Here is a 20,320-nt window from a genome sequence, read left to right on the forward strand (position 1 = left end):
TTTTATATGAATCTGGGTGAATCTATGAGTCAAGGTGTAGATGTTGAGGGTCTGACCGCTTCAACCGGCGAGACTGAAGGACTTGTATTGGATTAATTAACTGAATGGTTGGGTATACCAACTTGAATGGCGATCGCCTGTTGGATCTGTACAGCTTGGCCAACACTCAGCGTTTGATGAATTGACATTGCGTTGTTTTGTTAAAACAAAGTTTCACTTGGGGTTTATATCGCTTCGTTTGGAGTGACGTTCAATATAAGCTGCAATCGTTTCGATTTTTGTCTCAAATGTAATGCATCGACTTTGTCTTTTTTAGTTAGGGGCAGTTGCACATTATGGGCACCTCACCTCTATTTTCTCAATAAAGCCATTTGGAAATCTCTTTATGAAATTCAAGTCATTAAGTCGTTGATAAATAATTGAAGAAGGTGTGTATTATTTAGTAATGAGTCTCAATTCCTTCTGAAATCATGGCTATCCAGTAAAAATGTAACCTACTGTTTTAGTGTTTCATTTGGGTTTTTCCACATTTAAAAAGGAACAGGTAACCAAATTCCAGTGAAATGCTGTTGTTACCAAGCACCACTTTTCTGTGTGGAGCTTGTGTACTTTTTGAAATAATTTGATGTATTGGAGCCTTCTTTGGGTCTCTGTTTAACTGGCCACTGTTCCATATTAAATTATAGGAACCCACTGGACCACCTACGCCTAAACGACCTAGGGGAAGACCAAAAGGAAGCAAAAACAAGGGTCCCTCTAAAGCAGCTCAAAAGGTGAGATTGACTTGGGAACATTTCTGAGCATTAACCACACTCGGAAGACTAGTTTACAGTTGAGCAGCTTCATGAGAGGGAAACATTTTTGTTTTGTTTTAGTAAGGTCAGTCCAGTGATCTGCACTGTTTCATCATAGTTTCTTGTTAACATTGAAGTTGATTCCACCTAGAGAAATGTCTGAACCATAAGCATCTCCTCAAAGATTAGCAAGATTTATGCTCTTGTATATTTTAAATGTGATTTCATGGTGAGTACTTAGTAATATCTAATATTATCCTGAAATATTTTGTTGTATCTGCATGTTTACTTGATGTAAACTTAAAATATAGCCATCACTTGTTTGACAATTCTATTATGGATTGTGTTAACATTCAATGAAATCTCAATTGTGTAATTCTATTCTATGTCCAATTGTAAATGAAAGTTTAAGAAGCTGTTAATGCCACTTATTTGGGGGGGAAATACATTGTTTCCATTAAAGTTTGTATTGAACTTGGTGTTCCTAGAAATTAGAAGCCCGAAGAGATTTGTCAATTAAGTGATCTCTTGAAGCCTTGCAGCTTGTAATTAAATTGGTAAATGTAACTTGAGCAAGTCATGTATGGTATAATTTGTTATTTTTATTTTTGAGGGTACGTTTAACCAGGGAGGAAACAATATTAGTTTAATAACTTTTTTTATGAATTTAACAAACAAGTATTTTTGCCAATGATTTATCCTTTGGGCTTGTTTCAAAAAAATAATGCTCATTTGTATATCAGTCATGCAAAGTGTGACCAAGATTCAAGAATGCATCATTTGGGAAGGACAACTTCATTACGTGGGCTCAATATTGCAAAGCAGTATGGAAACCTACAAGGATTCGATCGCATTGATTTTTTTCAGAAATGTGTCACTCCCACTATATCAATGTACATAAAAGGCTATTGGTGTGATTAGTTTAACAGTTGAAACAGTAGGGAAATTTAAAAAAAAAAGAGAATTTGCTAGGTTAAATTTGTCATTTGGTTTAAAGCTTAAAATTGATTTATAATTTAAGACTCTTGGATTGGAATCAACATCTTTCTGAAATCAAATTAAATCTAATCTATTTTTTTCCTTTGGTTAAGTATTATCTTTTCTAAAACTGTATTTATAAAATAGTTGAAACCTCTTGGACAGAAATATTGACAGTTTCTTTAGCTCTGATTTCAGAATCCCTTGTCATTTCCTATATATTAAGTATTGTGTTTTCTAATGTATGCCATAGTAATTCTACAACAATCTCTGGCAGCAATTATTTGTCCAGTACACCACCAATTACTCCCAGAATTGAACCTTTGACACTTTTGTCTTGATGTCTAGCTATTATTTTGCAAGACGGATCCCTATCCAGAATTTATATATTGTTACATTTATATTATTACTTAACAAAGGGAGAATGGCTAAAGAACACTTAATATCCCATTTAATTATTTAAACACGCCGTGTCTTGTTAATTGCATTCGAGTGTGCAGGTTTAATTTCCATTGCACCTACTAGAATAATGTACAAAGGCAGAGCACAAAAGCTCCACCTTACTTGGTTCAGATCCCATGTCAATTGTCTCCTTGTTTTAGATACTTTAATAACCCTAGAGTTCAGGTGACATGAAATCTACATGTTAATTGTTAACAGTTGAGATTTATTAGTAACCGAATCATTTAGTTAGACACAGAATAGTCTGACTGTGCATATTAGTTTTCCTGCTGAATTTATTAGATTGATTTATCGACTACAATGGCAATTTGGTGCTACTGTCTCTTGTCTTTTGCATAACGTGATCTGATTTCTGAGGTAAATTGACACCTTTTGAGAAACAACTGTATTGAGTTTTAGAAGGCCAACAGCTGCAAAAAAAGTTAGGTGGAAAATTTAAGTTTAAGACAAGTGGATTGTAGTATAATTTTTAATTTAAATAGTAAAGACGTTTTGTGCATTATTTAATGTCGCTGGGTGTAATTTCCACAAAGATAGACACAAAGTGCTGGAGTAACTCAGTGGGTCAGGCGCAGCATCTCTGGAGAAAAAATGTGGGTGACGTTTTGCATTGGGACCCTTCCACAAACTAACTCCTTGAGTGAATGATCCATTGTCATAGAAATAAATAATAAACTGATTGTATGCACCATTATATAGTTGTTAATATCAGTAAATCGCTCAAAACTAGATTTATATACAGTTTATCCAAGAAATTAGTTGATGTTTTCGGTTAAAGACTGAAAGAAGTTGGACTGATCAATGGAGATGATTTGTAGGAATCATTATTGTTCAGTTGTAAACAGCAGAAAAGTTGCAGTTTATAGATTAACAAAGCAATCACTTTATTAGTAAAAGGATGTAATATTTTTCCCTTAGAAAAGGCATGTGAACCTTGTTGTAATGGGTTCTGTACTAAAGAATACTTAAGCTTGTGAAGATAACATTGTATTTCCAATTATTTTGTTAGAAAGCTGAGCCCACTGGTGAGAAACGACCTAGGGGTAGACCTAGAAAATGGGTAAGTTCCACTCTCTTTGTTGTATTTAGTTAGTGTTGGACCTATTTCTTTTTTCTTTTACATATCCCTGCAACCCTCCTCCTGGCCAGCATAATTTATTTTATGTTCAGTTACCTGACTCCTTGTGTTGCGAATTTCATTTTGTTATGAGATGGATCAGAACCGAATTCTGTGCTATCCTTGGCCAAGATCTTCTCGTGAGCATTTTCACCATTAATTGCTGAATACAAAACAGAACAGGGAGGAACAATGATCTTGTTTTCCCTTCACTAATTCAGAGACATTGAGGAAAACTGGTTTTGCCCGTGTGGCTGTTCAATGGAGATTAGCAAAATCCGAAAGTCTGAAGACTCAACCTGCCATTTTGTTGATATGCATGACTCAACTACCTATTACTTCAACTACTTTCAAGGACCTTGCTTAAACTAAAACTATATTCGTTGCAAGGTGATGATTCAAAGAAAATGTGATCTAGTTATTATGAATGCAAGAAGTCCCTGCTGTTATTGGAAGCCTACCAGTTTCAAAGATTAAAATTAAAGTGAAAACAGAAATAGGTTTGCTTTGTTATACTCAATAATTAGATAATGCCGATATCTTGTTAATTTAGTTCCTTCATAAAAGTTGATAAAAGAATGGTTAGGAAAAAGTTAGAAGTTATCGGGTATACATTGAAGCAGACATTAAATGCCCCTTGAGTCACTGTTGTTTCAGTGTTACTGGGATTGTGGAAAGCAGCAAAACAAAGTTCAACATATCATTAAATGGCATCCCAGCTTTACTCTGGTTACATACTCTCTGGTTCACAATTGTTCAAGTTGAGTAGGGAGAAATCTTTAGAGGAGATAAATTGGGGGATAGACAGGGATAGAAATGGGCTTTATTAAAATTTAATGAATTGTTACTGAGAAGTAGCTTATAACTTGTTTAATTGCAACAAAATATGTTTAAGAACGTGGGAAAGAAGAGGAGAAATGGAGCTGAGCCCAGAAGCCTAATCTGTCTCTTAAAGATGGCTAATCTAATCTTTATTTTCAATTGCTTTCTGGTTCTTACTTCCCTTAGTACAAAATCTGTCACAGACTTGAATGTAATTTAGTAATTCAATATTTTAAGAAATTGGGGTAGATAATCCCAGAGATTCACAACACAACTGAATACATTTTCAATTCCAGTACAGAATATCAAGTTGAATACTAATGATGGGTGCAAATCCACCAAAAAAAAGTCAAAGCAGGAATAGAAAAAGCTTGAATGATACAATGCTGTTGAAAAAAAGTTTAATTCTAACGCAAACGTACATGATCACTGCTATATTGAAGGTTGCATTGTGTGTAATTTGTATTTAAACCTTTTAGAAAAGAAACACAAGGTGCTGGATTAACTCTGGGTCGGGCAGCATTTCAGGAGAACCCTGTATCTACATTTAAACCTTTAGAATTAGATTGAATTTACAAAACTGGAATGAGTCCTTTGATCCTTTTGCTTCATGTAGACATCCTCCAGACACTACCAAAATTCTATTATTTGTTGTGAGTTTATCTGGCTTTTCCTTAAAATTCATTGATTTTTTTTGATGACCTGAGCTAGCAAGATCCTCAGACAATTCAACTGATCTCTGAGCTAAAGAAGCACTGATCTTCCTGTTGGATCTGTTGATACCTTTCCTTGTATTTAAAGCCTCCATTTTGGTCAGACCCATGTGGAAGAATTTTCTCAAAGTATGCCCTCTCCAAAATTCCCAAAGATTTATGCTAATTTCTCAGCATTTTTCACTTGCTCGGTAACAGCTGAGGCATTGTCTTTTGATATAGGTATAACTTCTCACTTCTGATTATGCAATTGCAAGCCTTTTTTTGGTACCTACTCAATGAGCCTCTTTCCTTCTTATAATATGGTGAACTGAGCTGTGTGCATATTTCCAGGTGACTGCATAGAATCATAGGAGTGTATCGCAAAATTTGTCAGTTGCAGCAAACACGTAACAAATTTTTTTTAAACATCCGCACACATCATAATCGTATATCCATGCTGTCTTCAATCAGCTGGGATGCCAAGTAAGTTTCCTTTTTTCACCATTAATATTGGTTGAAGCCTGCTAGTAGAGTGCATGGCTTCTTTAATTAGCTTGTCTTCATACACTATTTGGAGAGACAATTACTTTTATGCATAATTTGAAACTCAGCTGGCAGTAGCAAAAGGAAACTAGAAAACACTGAACTGAATGTGATTTGTCTAATGTCAGAGCCATTTTTTTCAATAAAGTAAATTAGAAATAAACTGCATAAAATTAACTGTTGACTGTAAGATGAATGATTCTCTTCTCATCAATTTCTCTCCATTTACCCAATTATATTCTTTGGGAACGTAATAAGATTGACAGAAGGTGAATTTTATTAAAATGAATTAAATTGCCAGAATCGCAAATCTACATAAGTGAATGTAGACAAAAATGCTGGAGAAACTCAACGGGTGAGGCAGCATTTATAGAGCGAAGAAAATAGGAAACATTTCGGGTCGAAACCCAGAGTTTCGAACTTCTCCCCGCCCCCCCACCCCCGATCAGTCTGAAGAAGGGTTTTGGCCGGAAATGTTGCCTTTTTCCTTCGCTCCATAGATGCTGCTGCACCCGCTGAGTTTCTCCAGCTTTTTTGTGTACCTGCAAAGACTGGTTACCTGAAATTGATTAATTCAGTATAGTCTGTTGATTGCAGTTAGAAAATGCGACGCTAGGTGTATGTTAAGCTTTGTGGGGAAAGTGTTAGATGCTAAATACAGGGGTGAATGTGGAATGAAGAATTAAATTGAAAATTCTGGGTCACTTTTTTAATTGGAGTTTTTCTGCAAATCTGTATTTGGTTTCTGCAGTGTTGAGGTGATCACATTGTGAGTATTGAATGCAGCTTACAACTTGTCCCAATGCTTTCAATACATTTCCTACATTTTGCAACTGGAAGGCTTGATTTCCAACATTTTTTTGTTCTGATGAAAAGCTTTCATCTTGTAACATTAATTTTGTTTCTCCCTCCTCGATCATTGAGGAGCTCCCCAGATATTTTGGGTAACTTTACAATGAGTTTGGGTGGTTAATTGGACCGAGAGTTGATATACTGAGCCACAGTTTGGGAGATTAACTGCCAGTGGTGACGCTGGCAATTTAGTTATGCAAATGCTGCAGTGAATTTTCGGGTTCATGCACAATTGCCATTTGGATAAAGGACTAGTGGAACTGAATACTGTCAGGAGTTTCTGGTCCAGGTAAAGGTGAAAAATCAGAAGCCACAATAAATAAAAATATTTACTGCGCAGTGTATTTATTTTGCTAACACATTCTGTACGTTTAACAGCTGAGCAAGTGGTGTAAAGTTTTGCTGTTGCCATAGAAATAATTATGTGACTGTTGAGGAAAAAATAATGTTTTGGGACAATGTAATGATTGCTTATTCTAGTCTTTGAAACATCCTTCTCGCATTTGTGAAGTCTGCCAGCAGTAGGTATCAGTCATGCTGACAGTTCTCATAAATGTGAATATAGATCATATACTTTATCAACTTCTAAATTGTTCTCCCCAAAACTTATTGTAGTATGTAGCACACTATTACATTCAGGCGATGTATTGAAGTTGTGAATTTTTCCCCTAAATTGGTTGGTTTGATTTTTTTTTTTTCTTTCTATTTCTGGATGTTAGTCTCGCTCATTTGTAATTATGGAATATGTTGGAACACCCTTCCTACAATAAGGCAAGAGGTGTTAAATGTTTGTTGGGAGATTCTCAAACACAATTAAATAACTTTGTTACCATGTCCTTCGGTTGCAAATGCAACATTGTGGCTGAAGACCAAGCAAATGTTCCACTGAAGGAAGGGCTACGTATATTTAAGAAATGATATTAAACGTGCTTTACAAAGAACCAAAATCAAAAATCAGAGTACTGCAGCCCTTTAGTTTAACTTTATAAACCAATTTAAAAATCTAAAGTAACAGAATTTTAGAAGATTAACATCCAATACCAATACTATGATTCCAAAGATAAAGATATCCTAGAATCCCAGCAATCATAATGTTGGTATAAAGGAATTGTCCCATCAAGCACTTATTTAGCAAGAAACATTTTTGATCAATTAGCCTCGTAGCTAAATGGGAATACAGCCATTGAATTCCTGAGTGTATAATTCATTTTCATTTGATAAAATCATCAAGGAATGTAATGTACAGCGCCCTCCATAATTTTTGGGGCAAAGACACATCATTTATTTATTTGCCTCTCTACACAATTTGAGATTTGTAATAGAAACAATCACATGTGGTTAAAGTGCACATTGTCAGATTTTAATAAAAGCTATTTTTATACATTTTGGTTTCACCATGTAAAAATTACAGCTGTGTTGAAACATAGTCCTGCCATTTCAGGGCACCATAATTTTTGGGACACAGAAATGTAATGTAAATGAAAGTAGTCATGTTTAGTATTTTGTTGCATATCCTTTGCATACAATGACTGCTTGAAGTCTGTGATTCATGGACATCACCAGTTGCTGGGTGTGTCCTCTCGTGATGCTCTTGCTATAGAATGAACCGCTGACCAATTAGTTTTGAGGCATTTGTTTGCTTGAGCAGATAGGATGTGACTATACATTTCAAAATTCATTATACTACTACCATCAGCAGTTGTGTCATCAATGAAGATAATTAAGCCCAGGCCATAACACCCCCACCACCATGTTTCACAGATGAGGTGGTATGCTTTGGATCTTGGGAAGTTCCTTCTCTTCTCCATATTTTGCTCTTACCATCACTCTGATATAAGTTGATCTTCGTTGCATCTGTCCACAAGAACTTTTTTCCAGAACTGTGGTTACTCTTTTAAGTACTTCCTGGCAAACTAACCTGGCCATCTATTTTTGCGGCTAACCAGTGGTTTGCATCTTGCAGTGTAGCCTCTGTATTTGTGTTCATGAAGTCTTCTGCGGTCAGTGGTCATTGACAAATTCACACCTGAAGAGTGTTTCTGATCTGTCAGACAGGTGTTTGGGGCTTTTTCTTTATGACGGAGAATTCTTCTGTCATCAGCTGTGGAGGTCTTCCTTGGCTTGCCAATTCCTTTATGATTAGTAAGCTCACCAGTGCTCTTTCTTCCTAATGATGTCCCAAACAATTGATTTTGGCAAGCATAAAGTTTGGCTGATGTCTCTAACAGTTTTATTCTTGTTTCTCAGTCTCATAATGTCTTCTTTGACTTTCATTGGCACAACTTTGGTCCTCGTGTTGTTAAACAGCAATAAAAGCTTCCAAAGGTGATGGAAAGACTGGAGGAAAGACTAATGCTGAGAGCTCTCTTGTACCTGCGTTAATGAGGCATTTAAACACACCTGAGCAATTACAACCCCCTGTGAAGCCATGTCCCAAACTTTATGGTGCCCTGAAATGGGGGGGGGGGGGGGGGGGGAGGAGAGAGAGACAGACTATGTATAAACACAGCTGTAATTTCTACATGGTGAAACCAAAACCCTTTAATAAAATCTGACAATGTGCACTTTAACCATATGCAATTTTTTCTATTATAAATCTCAAATTGTGGAGTACGGAGGCAAATAAATGATGGGCCTTTGTTCCAAACATTATGGAGGGCACTGTAAATATTAATTTTCATTGTGCTCCCTGCAATCTGTTTCTTTGCATTTATTTGTAGAATGCTCAGTTGAAATGCAGCGTATTAAAAATTCACCTTTATCCCCTGGTGGTACGTATTGAGGTAAATGGGCTCTTGTAAACATTATTTACTGATATTGTACATGGTATGAAAGGCAATTCTTTCTGAAGTTGATGCATGGGCTAAAATAATGCAGAGATAGCCACACCCTTAGCAGGACATTTTCAATTGGCAAAACCCTGTCTGCTGATTGCACATTTTATTGGGCGTGCCAATGAATTTAGTGTCTGGACAGGTGATTTCAACACTTCTGTTGAAGAAATATAATTGAAGTGAAATCAAATTGCTTAGTTTGCAGTCATGGGGCAAAATACAACAGCAGTTTCACTGTTTCAGGATTGATCTTTGAACTTACATTTCCAGCTCCCCATTCACACTGATGGTTTAACTTTCTCCAACCCTCCAGTGAACTGTTAATATAGACCTATAATTTATTTTTATTATACTGGCCCACAGCAGTGTTGCTGACATAATTTAGCAGTTCAACTGCTTTCAAATTGTTTTAACTCAACTTGAAATGCAGTGTGTGTCGGAAAGAACTGCAGATACTGGTTTAAATCGAAGGTTGTCACTAAATGCTGGAGTAACTCGGGGGGACAGACAGCATCTCTGGGGAGAAGGAATGGGTGATGTTTTGGGTCAAGACCCATCTTCAGACACTGAAGAGGGTCTCGACCTGAAAAATCACCCATTCCTTCTCTCCAGATTTGCTGCCTGTCCTGCTGAGTTACTCCAGCATTTTGTGTCTACCTTAATTGAAACACAGTATGCTCAGTTCATTGCAGAACTAAACTGTATTTAGAGTCGGAGTCATAGAATGATGCAATGTGGAAACAGGCCCTTCGACCCAACTTGCCCACGCCGGTCAACATGTCCAAGCTGCACTAGTCCCGCCTGCCTGCGTTTGGTCCATTTTCAAAAACTTGTCCTATCCATTTCACTAAGTTTTGATCGGCTTGTTTTCTCTGATGCGTAAGGCTTGACTTCTCAATCTGCAAGATGACCAATATGCTTTCAGTTTCCCTTCATTGATATAGACGTGCACATGGAGTTGACTATTGGCAAACAAGTCAAGTGGAGGCAACACAGGATAAGCTGAGATGCTGTGTTTGGAAGTGTGTTCTTGCTTTAACAAAAACATTGTGATGTGGAACCTAAAATAACAAATCTGTTTTCGTAACCAATGTATTTGAGCATTAACTTACAAAATGGGTCGCATTTTCTCATGTTTATGGAGAATGACATTTGCTATTCAAATTCATTTAATAGTGAATTCACATGTAGAAGTCTTAAGAAATGTTTATGTTAATCTAATTGAGACTATCTGTTTTTAGCAATTTTTTGTGGATTTGTTTGATGCAAAACTTGATTAGCAGTGCAAGTTGGTTTTTGAGCATGATGGGGGCCAAATTGGTTTCTAAATGGCATTTATTTCATCCACATACATTAGAACCATGTACTGGGCTGTTCACTACAGTTGAGGCTGTTAGTACGAGCACTAATACTCACCAAAAGTTCGCAGATGGTACCAATACCTGTGTCAGGCTAATTCATTGTTGTAATGTTTTATGAACTTAGCTTTTCAGCTGACTTTATTCGGCTAAACCTTCCACCAGCTCAAATATTCAGCTGGCTTTCCCATTTATTTCCGATATATTCTTCCAGCTACTATGCAGTTGATTTGTTCTGCAAGAGAAGGAGGTGTGTCTGTTCATATGGTGTAATGTATTTGGATCATTTGCTTGATATGTTTTACAGATGGCACCATGTGGAAACTAGGAGATGTGGGAGTGTGGCTTGAAGCAGACTTGGTTTTGTGTGGGTACGGCAGAGCACGGGAATGTTGGATATTAATTCTGAGCTTTAGAGAGTTTGTGAGAATAATGTATATGAGCTGCATTGAACAGTGTCACAGATCAGGCAGCGTCTCTGGAGAACATGGAAAGGTGACGTTTCACATTGGGACTCTTCAGACTGATAGGAATGCTGGAAAGAGAAGAAGTATTTTGGGTTTCAGAGATATTTGGGGAGGGATAGATAGGACAGGGAATATATGTGATGCATTTGGGCCTTGGTTGCTTTGGAGGTGGCTTGTTAATGGAGCTATTGGGGGTAACAAAGAAGTGGAATGTGTTGCAACTTTTGTCACCCTTGACCTGCTCTATGAATCAATTCCCACAGCAACCTTGGCTTCATCCTATCATAGATATTTCCTTTGTCCGATCCATTGCGTTCCCCACCTTCTCTGAAACCTAAAATTTATTTTTCTCTCCCAGTTCTGACCAAACATCCCTGACATGAAATGTTAACTCTGCTTTATTCTCTGCCTAACCTGCTGAGGATTTCCAGTACATTTCTGCTTTTGGGTGGCAAATGCCAGTCAAAGGTGTCCTGACTGACCACTCCCATGTACATGAGGTGGGTGAATTTATTTTCAGGTACTGCACTCATTGCATTGAATCCTGACAAATGCATTGACCACCTTGCATACCTGCTTCCACTGCCCTCAGAAATTGTCTGCAGGGCATCTTGCCTCCGTGCACAGATTGCATCTCTTACTCCGTTCCACTGCGTTTGCTAGAGTCTCCATTGTCAGTATTGGGAATTTGTGGCGTATGCTGCCCAAGGCTGTATTACAGTTTCGAAGAGGCTGTTGCAGGTGCTTTGAATGGTAGTAATAGCCATTCCTGCCGTTGGACCCTTGCTGACGTGAGCAGTCATTAAGTACTGGGGTTGCATTCAACTATCAATGTAAGTTAGCAAGAGGCACATAGTTGGTTTGTGGGCTGCAGTAGAAATGAAGTACCTAGTTAATGAAGTGCTCTGAACTATATGCTGTTTTGTTTTGGGGTTATCCAATTTAGCCACTGCTGAGTTAACGGAATAAAGTATTACACTGGATTTGCAGTCAGAATTGAAATAAAAGGGTGTCATTTTTTGACTGCGTTCTAAAGTTCAATAGTTTAGTATATGTCATGGGTGACAAATTTCTGAAGCTAATGAATACTTAGTGAAAGGCCATATAGTGTAAGTGAATAATGACAACGTTGTTAAAGATGACGAAAAGTATCTTTGGCTTAAAACTGCTGATGGAAAGAATTCTTGGTGCAATGGAATGATCACAATGTTGGAAATTGAATGTTAAATAAATTTAATAAAAATATGTTAGCCATTTCAGTTGTGGCTCGGTGCTGGCTGTCGTCCCTCGGGGTTTGTAGCTTGTGCACATTCCCAACTGGAGGGACAAGCTGTTTCACAAACATCGTAGTCAACATTAAGGTGTCAATTCCTAAGTGAGATGTCTCGGGTGAAATTTAGCCCCTGTGATGCACCAACCGATGAAAAGGGTGTATCAGCCAGTCTGATGTCTCCTTTTTGCTGATCAAAGTCACGGCAGCTCTTTGTCCTACAGTTGAACGTAAACCCAAGGAACTCGCAACCCTACCGGAGATGTTTTTTAATTGGTTACCTTTGGTAGTATTAACTGTGAAATATTTCTCGGAATTCTCATAGATCCAATTGCAAAATAATTGGCCTCCTGTTTGGAAAAATCTTTCAATAAACAGAAAAACAGCTTAGCTATTGGGTCAGATTGCAAATTTGTTCCATTTCGGTAAGTTAGGCACCAGCTGCGGGAGGCCCGGTCATTTTTGAATATAGCACACTGTGGAAGAGTTTCCAAGCTTAATGGAAGACTGATAGCAACGGATCCTGCTTTTAAGATCCTTGCTTGAGAAAGTCTTTGGACTTAATACCTCCCGTTTAGGCATTAAAGTTGCTGACCATTTTTTCTTAGTTGCTTTTTTGTGAACAGTAAGAGCCGCCTGCATCGGGAGAGGAAGAGTTGTACAAGTACTAATCCAGGTTCTGCTGTTGGCTGACAAGGCATTGCCTGGGATGTGGATATCCCTTTACGTACATTAATATGTTTCAGCTGCAAATCTGACTGAGATCTCCAGAGGAATTTCAGACACTGCTTTACATGATCTCCAAAGCATATATCTGTGTGTTTACTGTTGCTTGTCTGTGTCCAACTTTCCTCCTTTATGTATGACTCTAAAAAGATCTCACTGCAGTGATAGCAATATGAATATTGTTTATCATGCATTAACATTTTGCGTTATTTGATCGTGCTATTTTTTATAAATGCAAGTTATTTGGTGGCTTGGAAAGAGTTAATACAGTTTAGTTGTTTAGCGACACTGTTTCCAATAAATTATAATATCCTTGCCTTTGGTCTGTGGGAGCTAGATTGTTCTGACATGTTACCGCTCTTATAACCACCACCAATCAAATGTTTGCTTCTGATTCAGATAGTAACTTTAGTCATTTCCAGTGCCTGAAATAAACCTCTAGGAACATGAATGTTGAGGCCTCACTAGGTCTTTTGGAGTACAAAATTGAGATCTTATAAAAAAAGGTTACTATAAATCTCCAGTCATTCTTGTGGCAAGTATTTAAGTATGTATGGAAGAATTTGGTCATAACATTTCAATCTATATAAATTCAAAGTAAAGCACAGTGAAGTATGTACACTCATGGGTGTGATTAATGGAAAAAGACATAGCTACAGTGAAAGGTGTCCCTTTTGTGGTTGGGTGTTGCGGCAATTCTTGGTTGGGGTAAAGAGCTATACTGTGCAGTTACATTTGACCTAGAAATGAATCATATGAACTACAGATACTAAAGAATAAGGAAATGTTCTGTCCTAAGCACTTTGATGAGCACACCAATGGAAAATCCTGAACAAGTGCCCCTAGTTAAATGCTCCTAACAGCCTCGTGCAAAATGGTTCTTTTGCATCAGGCTGTTAGCTGAGTAATGAATGGACAACATGGTACTGTGATAAAATAGTGAAAAGTATAAGTTATTATTATTGGATCTTCAAGCATTAATGGACTAAACCAGATTTTTCCCAGTACGATGAATTGAAATATAGTGTTTTAATTTTTATCTAATGCAGCAAAATGTATATTGCAACTTCTGAATTGCTCCCTTGATTAGTATAGGTGCATTTTGGAGGAGAAATTAGTTCAGGTGTTCACTTCACAAGCTCAACAAGGGCTAATTTCATGGACAAAACTGATCTACTGCAAAACTGAGTTCATAACATATTTCACCTTTACTTGGGTATTAATAGTTTAGTTTAGAGATACAATGCGGAAAGAGGCCCTTTGGTCCACCTGGTCCTCGCCGACCAGTGATCCCCCACATTAACACTATCCTACACCCACTAGGGACAATTTTAACATTTACCAAGCCAATTAACCTGCAAACCTGTACGTTTTGGAGTCCTCTGTTGTGTAAACACTCAGCTTAGCACCTGTATCGTGATATCTTGCTTGCATTGGCAAAAATGAGACGACGGGATCTGAAGGCTTGGGTTCTTCCTTGAATAAACATCACCCGGCACACAAGTATAATTTTCCTTTTTTAAACCCCCAGTGCACAAGGAAGAGCAATCAATCTCCTCTTGAACTAGTTTCCAGCTTGAAAGCCAATTCAGCCTTTGATTAGGCGACATCCCATTATTTTCTAGCATTAGAGAGATTTTCACACATAAGGCCATTCAGCTTGATCTGTTCTTTTGAAAACGTTTTTTGATTTAGTTTCATAACACTCCTTTTCAAGTTTATGCCCAATTTTTGAAAGTTTCCTTGGAATCTGGTTCTACCACTTTTAAGTTAGTACATTTCAGATTCAGAATCCTTTGTGGGGAAAATGATTTATTTTTATCTCCCCTCTACTTTTCCTATTTTTAAATCTATGATCTCAGATTACTGATGCACTTGCCAGAAAAAACATTTTCTCCATGCTTGCTCAGTCAAAACCCCCAGATGGTTTTGAACATTTTTTATTCAATCTCCCCTGTTTTAGCGAGAACTGGCCCAACCGATCTGATTAATCCCACTGAGTAACCTCCCTGATACTTAGGGGTGGGGTGGTGGACAAGCCTCATCTGTACTCGCTCTAGTCTTGAACATGCCTTCTCCAGTGTGATACCCAGCCATAACTACCTACTAATCCAGCTAAACCTTAATGATTTGCAAACACATAGGATGGCTCATTTTAGTGTTCATTGTCCATAATTACTAAGCTAAATTTCTCTTATGCTTTTAAGTGTTATCAATTTACCTACCCTTTCCCAGAAATCTGTCCCATAAAAATAATGCTATTTAGATTATACTGCCTTTTTAAGTTGATTCTTGCAAAGTACATTCTTGTCACACTCAATCTGTGTTGAATTGCATCAGGCATGTGTCCACAGAATTTTCTCTTACTTGTTCAAATCTTCATTACTATATTGCTGGTTTTGAGTTATCTCAAATTCTCAGGTAATACTGTGTAGAAAGGAACTGCAGATGCTGGTTTACACCAAAGATAGACACAAAGTGCTGGAGTAACTCAGCGGGACAAGCAGCATCTCTGGAGAGAAGGAATGGGTGATGTTTCGGGTCAGAGAATGCTACCTGTTCCGCTGAGTTACTCCAGCATTTTCTGTCTACCTGAGGTGCTACTGTCTTCCTATTTCTAGTTTATTAATATCTAGCAAGGGAAATATTGGTTCTGATACCAAACCCAATCGGAAGCAAATCTTTCTTTTCAACTCTCCATTCATTTCCTAGGCAATTGAAATATCTCTTTAATATGATGTTTTTATTTTCTAAGTAAGTCTGCTACTTGCTAGGTTTTAAAAATGCTCTCCAAAGGTCCTTTAGTTTAGAGATACAGCACGGAAACAGGCACCACCAAGTCTGCGCCGAATAGCGATACCAGAACATTTACCCTATCCTACACCCACGAGGGCAATTTTTTTTACATTTACCAAGCCAAAGAACCTGTATGTCTTTGGAATGTGGGAAGGAAACCGAAGATCTCGGAGAGAACCCATGCAGGTCACTGAGAGAACATACAAACTCCGTAATTGGGATCAAACTCGGGTCTCCGGCGCTGCATTCGCTGTGAGGAAGCAACTCTACTGCTGCTCCACCGTGATTGTGTATAGATGTCCAGTACGACATTTGCACCACACCTTCATGAGTCCTCTTGATTCACTGAAGACTCAACCTGAGGACTATTGTTGGTGAGGCATGTGGCTTTAAGTTGGACATAACTCTTTGTATAATTAAACGGAATCCATTGCTGCTACCCGTGAAGGGGTGCCACTCAGGAAGCAACAGAAATTAAACTCACCCAATACAAGGTCTGTAATACATTTTAAGGTGAGTTTCAGGATCCCATACAATAGCACAATCCATTTCTAAGGTAGACAAAAATGCTGGAGAAAGTCAGCGGGTGAGGCAGCATCTATGGAGCGAAGAAAATGGACAACGTTTTGGGTCGAAACCCTCCTTCAGACCCGAAGAAGGTCAGAAGAAGGATTTCGACCCGAAACTTTGCCTATTTCCTTCGCTCCATTAATGCTGCCTCACCTACCTGACTTTCTCCAGCATTTTTGTCTACCTTCGATTTTCCAGTTCATCTTTAAACAATCCATTTCTAACTGCGTGTATAAGATTATATGTCATTACCATTCTGAAAAGCAATCAACGTGTAAAGAGCTTTGCGCTAGCTCCGTGTGAGACGGGGAACAGCAGCAACTTGTACTTGTGGTCAATAATGGAACCGTCTTAGTGTAAGGTCATAAATGATCGGAGCAGAATTAGGCAATTCGGCCCATCAAGTCTACTCTGCCATTCAATCGTGGCTGATCTATCTCTCCCTCCTAACCCCATTCTTCTACCTTCTCCTCATAACCGCTGACACCCGTACTAATCTAATACTTACAGGATGAAATTAAAGAATGAAGGCATTTGCTGAAGTGTATGTTTTATGGAGGTTTATTCGATCAAGTTGCATTGATACGATTCTGTCACCGTTGCTCATTTTATCTTTCTTATCACATTATGGAAATTAATTCCCTCTGAAACAGCCATCAATACCTACTGAGGATAACTAAAAATTGTCAATAAATGCAAATTTGCCAGTCACTTGCTTTTGAAGAAATGAATACAGGTTATTTTTCTGAGTTTCTACTTTTTTACCTTTCCAAGTTTATCTGTATATAGCAAATGCAAGACCTGAATCCAGTTTGGTTTGCCTTTCGTCATTTAACAAGTGAAAATAGTCCAATAAATATTCCTGCAAATAACCACACATCCAGTAACGTGACCATTTCTGTTTATGCTGACTTGTGTAGCTCGTGCTAACAAGTTTTGGTTCTTTTGAACATTGCAGACTTGGTCTTTTTATTCTTTGATGGGGAATTCAAGAATTAGCTTCAATAATGCACAATATGGTACATTTTACATTCATTTTACATTTAAATTATGCCGTCTCAAATTGATCAGCATCTGCTAACAAAATTTGACGGATCTGCTTTAATATAAATGTACCAGCAATTTAGTTTCCTTCACTAAATGAAGCTTGTCTATTAAGGGCCTGCCCCACTGTACGAGATAATTCAAGGGTTCTCCCAATTTCCCCCTGATTCGAACTCGGTGAATTACGGTAATAGCCGCTCGTAGGTACTCGGGGCTCTCGTGGACATTTTTCAGCATGTTGAAAAAACTTCACGAGCTTACCGCGTTTCCCGAGTACCCGCAGTTAGTGTTATGAGCCGCTAAGCGACGTTCGAGCTCCGACGTACCCGCTACGTACATTCTACATACTTACTTACCACGAGTTTGATTTATTTTTTTAAACTCGGGAGAGCTCTTGGGTAAACTCGTATAGTGGGACATGCCCTTTACTGTTGACCAGAACATTACACCATTTTGTTTTAGAAAATTGTATTAATCAGGCATTTGTAATTCTTAAAGCATGATTGGGTAGATGAGGAAGAGGTACAACTATATCAGCATGATGGGGAATGAAGAAAGGAAGAATCTTGTAATGGAATAAACGCAATCACATTTATTCACCTTGACACCAGCTTTTGTGGTCACTTTTAAGTTCAAAATATTTTTTGTCTTCGGCTGTTCATTGTGGTTTTGACCATGTTAGATTTTTTTGACAGAGTATAATTTCCTTACTTGCAATACTGGAGAACTGTCCATCATTGCCTTAGTCATGGTTCACTTCATTTACCCAGCTATTAATATACTGTTTAGCCTAATGTACTGAAATTGTATTTCCATTGTTTGGGAACATTAACTGTAATTCACACAACAGTGATGGGCAAAAGCATGTAGTGTTTGGACTTGTAAAGGGATATTATGGCTCCCAGCCTGGCTGATAAATCTGCATTGCTTTAATTAATGAAACACAAAGCATTTTTACAGAACAGTGGACCTGTTCTGACCTACATTTTTCTGGCAATCTTTTCAATTGTCTTTTATTGCTGCCATCTAGTCAAGGTTTTAAAAAAAATGTATTTTGTACATAGACATTAGTTATATGACATTGCAATGGATAGCATATTTGTCTATATGATTATTAAAATACTGATCAAAGGCAATATTCCAGATGTACATCGGAACGGGCAGAATCCCCCTTTGTGTTTGCTTGCTTATAAATATCAGGTTCGGACAGAATATGACACAAACTGGAAAAGGCTGTAAACATTTTAACATGTATGGATAGAGCATTTTTAGTCTGAAAAATTTGGGGTTGCATAAATTCTTGTGCGAGCTCTTGCGGTCTGAAGAAAGGTCCTGACCTGAAACGTCACCTGCCCATGTTCTCCGGAGATGTTGCCTGACCTGCTGAGTTACTCCAGCACTTTGTGTCCTCTTGTGGTCAGAACTACAGAATATCAATGATAATTGGAGGATCTCCTCCTATCGGCTGCAAATTAAGGAAACCAGTTTTCAAATTCACATCCGGTTTGACCAACGGGGAACAGATCTTTTGAAATAAATTGTGTTTTGCATTTCAGTTAATGGGAAGCAAAATGTCTATTTATCAGCTTAGAATGTGAGCGCATAGATTACCGACAATGATTGTTTGAGGGCATCACTATTGTTTTAGAAACAAACTTGGACCATATGAATAAAGCAATGAGGCGAATGGTGTTGGCTTTGGGGTACATATTGGCCAGGACCTAGTGAAAGCTCCCTTGCTCTTGAGGTAGTGGGATCTTTTGTACCTAGTAAATGGGTGTGCATAGTTTTGGTTTAATGTACAAAACTGAAACTATGACAATTCAGCATGTGCTTGACGTGATGTGTTCAAGTACTTGAGTGGGGTGGGAACCCGACATTGTCAGGAATTTTTACGTCCGACTCGGTTAGGTAAAGGGAAAATTGGCCAAAAGTCACACTTCTGTCTGTAATCTTCTTTTATGTAAGGAGGTGTGTACAAGCCTCGGGGGATATCTGGCATGTGATTGAATAAAGCACCAATGCACATAGCTTCCAAAATGAAGAATAGGCAATTGGATAAAATATCAGAGATTACAGTTTGCGGTTTGGTCCATGAACTCAGTGACCAACAGGGGAAATAGTAAAATTCATTCAGCTCCCATAAATAATACTGTCATCCTGAATTATCTTTCCTCATTTCCTATCCTTGAATATCTTTACAGTTGATGGAAATCCTTATTTTCCAGACAACTGGGAAACCCTAATATAACCCAATAGTTGTCTGAAGATAGACACAAAATGCTGGAGTAACTCAGCGGGACAGGCAGACAGGGTAGAGACCTTTCTTCAGACGTCTTGACCTGAAACGTCACCCATTCCTTCTATCCAGAGATGCTGCCTGTCCTGCTGAGTTATTCCAGCATTTAGTCTCCCTTTAGTTTAAACCAGCAACTGCAGTTCCTTCCTACCTATAGTTGTCTGCACACGTGTTAGCTTCTCCTGTAGTGTTATGATTATATTATAGTTGTTCCAAACACTCCATGCCGATTATTCACAAAATAACTATTAAACTCTGAACTGATAAAATTCTTATTACTTGCTATGAAAGATGTAACTATATCTGACTTTAATTGAGAATTACTTTTCTTGTGACCAACTTGCCATTTTGGGTGTGTGGTGGGTATATCCATGCAAAGGTCATCGGGCATTCCTTTGTGCTACTGCGATGATTTGCAAATAGCAACTTGCAGTAACAGGTACTTCTGAAATGTCTTGAGTAACGAAAGCCACAAAACTTCCAAGAACGTTGCTGAAAAGCCTCATTTTTGTGGGTAGAATGATATTCTTTGCCAGGTGTTTTGGTATGAAGTGGGCAGGTAGTTGTAATGAAATAGTTTCCGGTTGAGTGGTACATCACACATACCAATTAGTGGCTACACCATTAATGGGAGCATCAATTTTGGAAGAAATATTTGTCTGAGAGCTGTCTCATTCCTATCCTATACAACAG

The 20,320-nt window shown here is 38.0% G+C and overlaps 1 protein-coding gene across 1 annotated transcript in view; it reads left to right on the forward strand.

Annotated features, from left to right (window-relative positions):
- hmga2 (high mobility group AT-hook 2) overlaps positions 1 to 20,320 on the forward strand; it is a 138,324-nt gene that overhangs the window by 1,709 nt on the left and 116,295 nt on the right. Inside the window, exons 2-3 of the mRNA XM_055650794.1 lie at positions 687 to 773; positions 3,244 to 3,294. Of these exons, the coding sequence (XP_055506769.1) occupies positions 687 to 773; positions 3,244 to 3,294 (138 nt within the window). The remainder of the gene's footprint in view (positions 1 to 686; positions 774 to 3,243; positions 3,295 to 20,320) is intronic.

This window comes from Leucoraja erinacea, chromosome 19 (genome assembly GCF_028641065.1).
Source record: "Leucoraja erinacea ecotype New England chromosome 19, Leri_hhj_1, whole genome shotgun sequence".
NCBI classification, from domain to species: Eukaryota; Metazoa; Chordata; class Chondrichthyes; order Rajiformes; family Rajidae; genus Leucoraja; species Leucoraja erinaceus.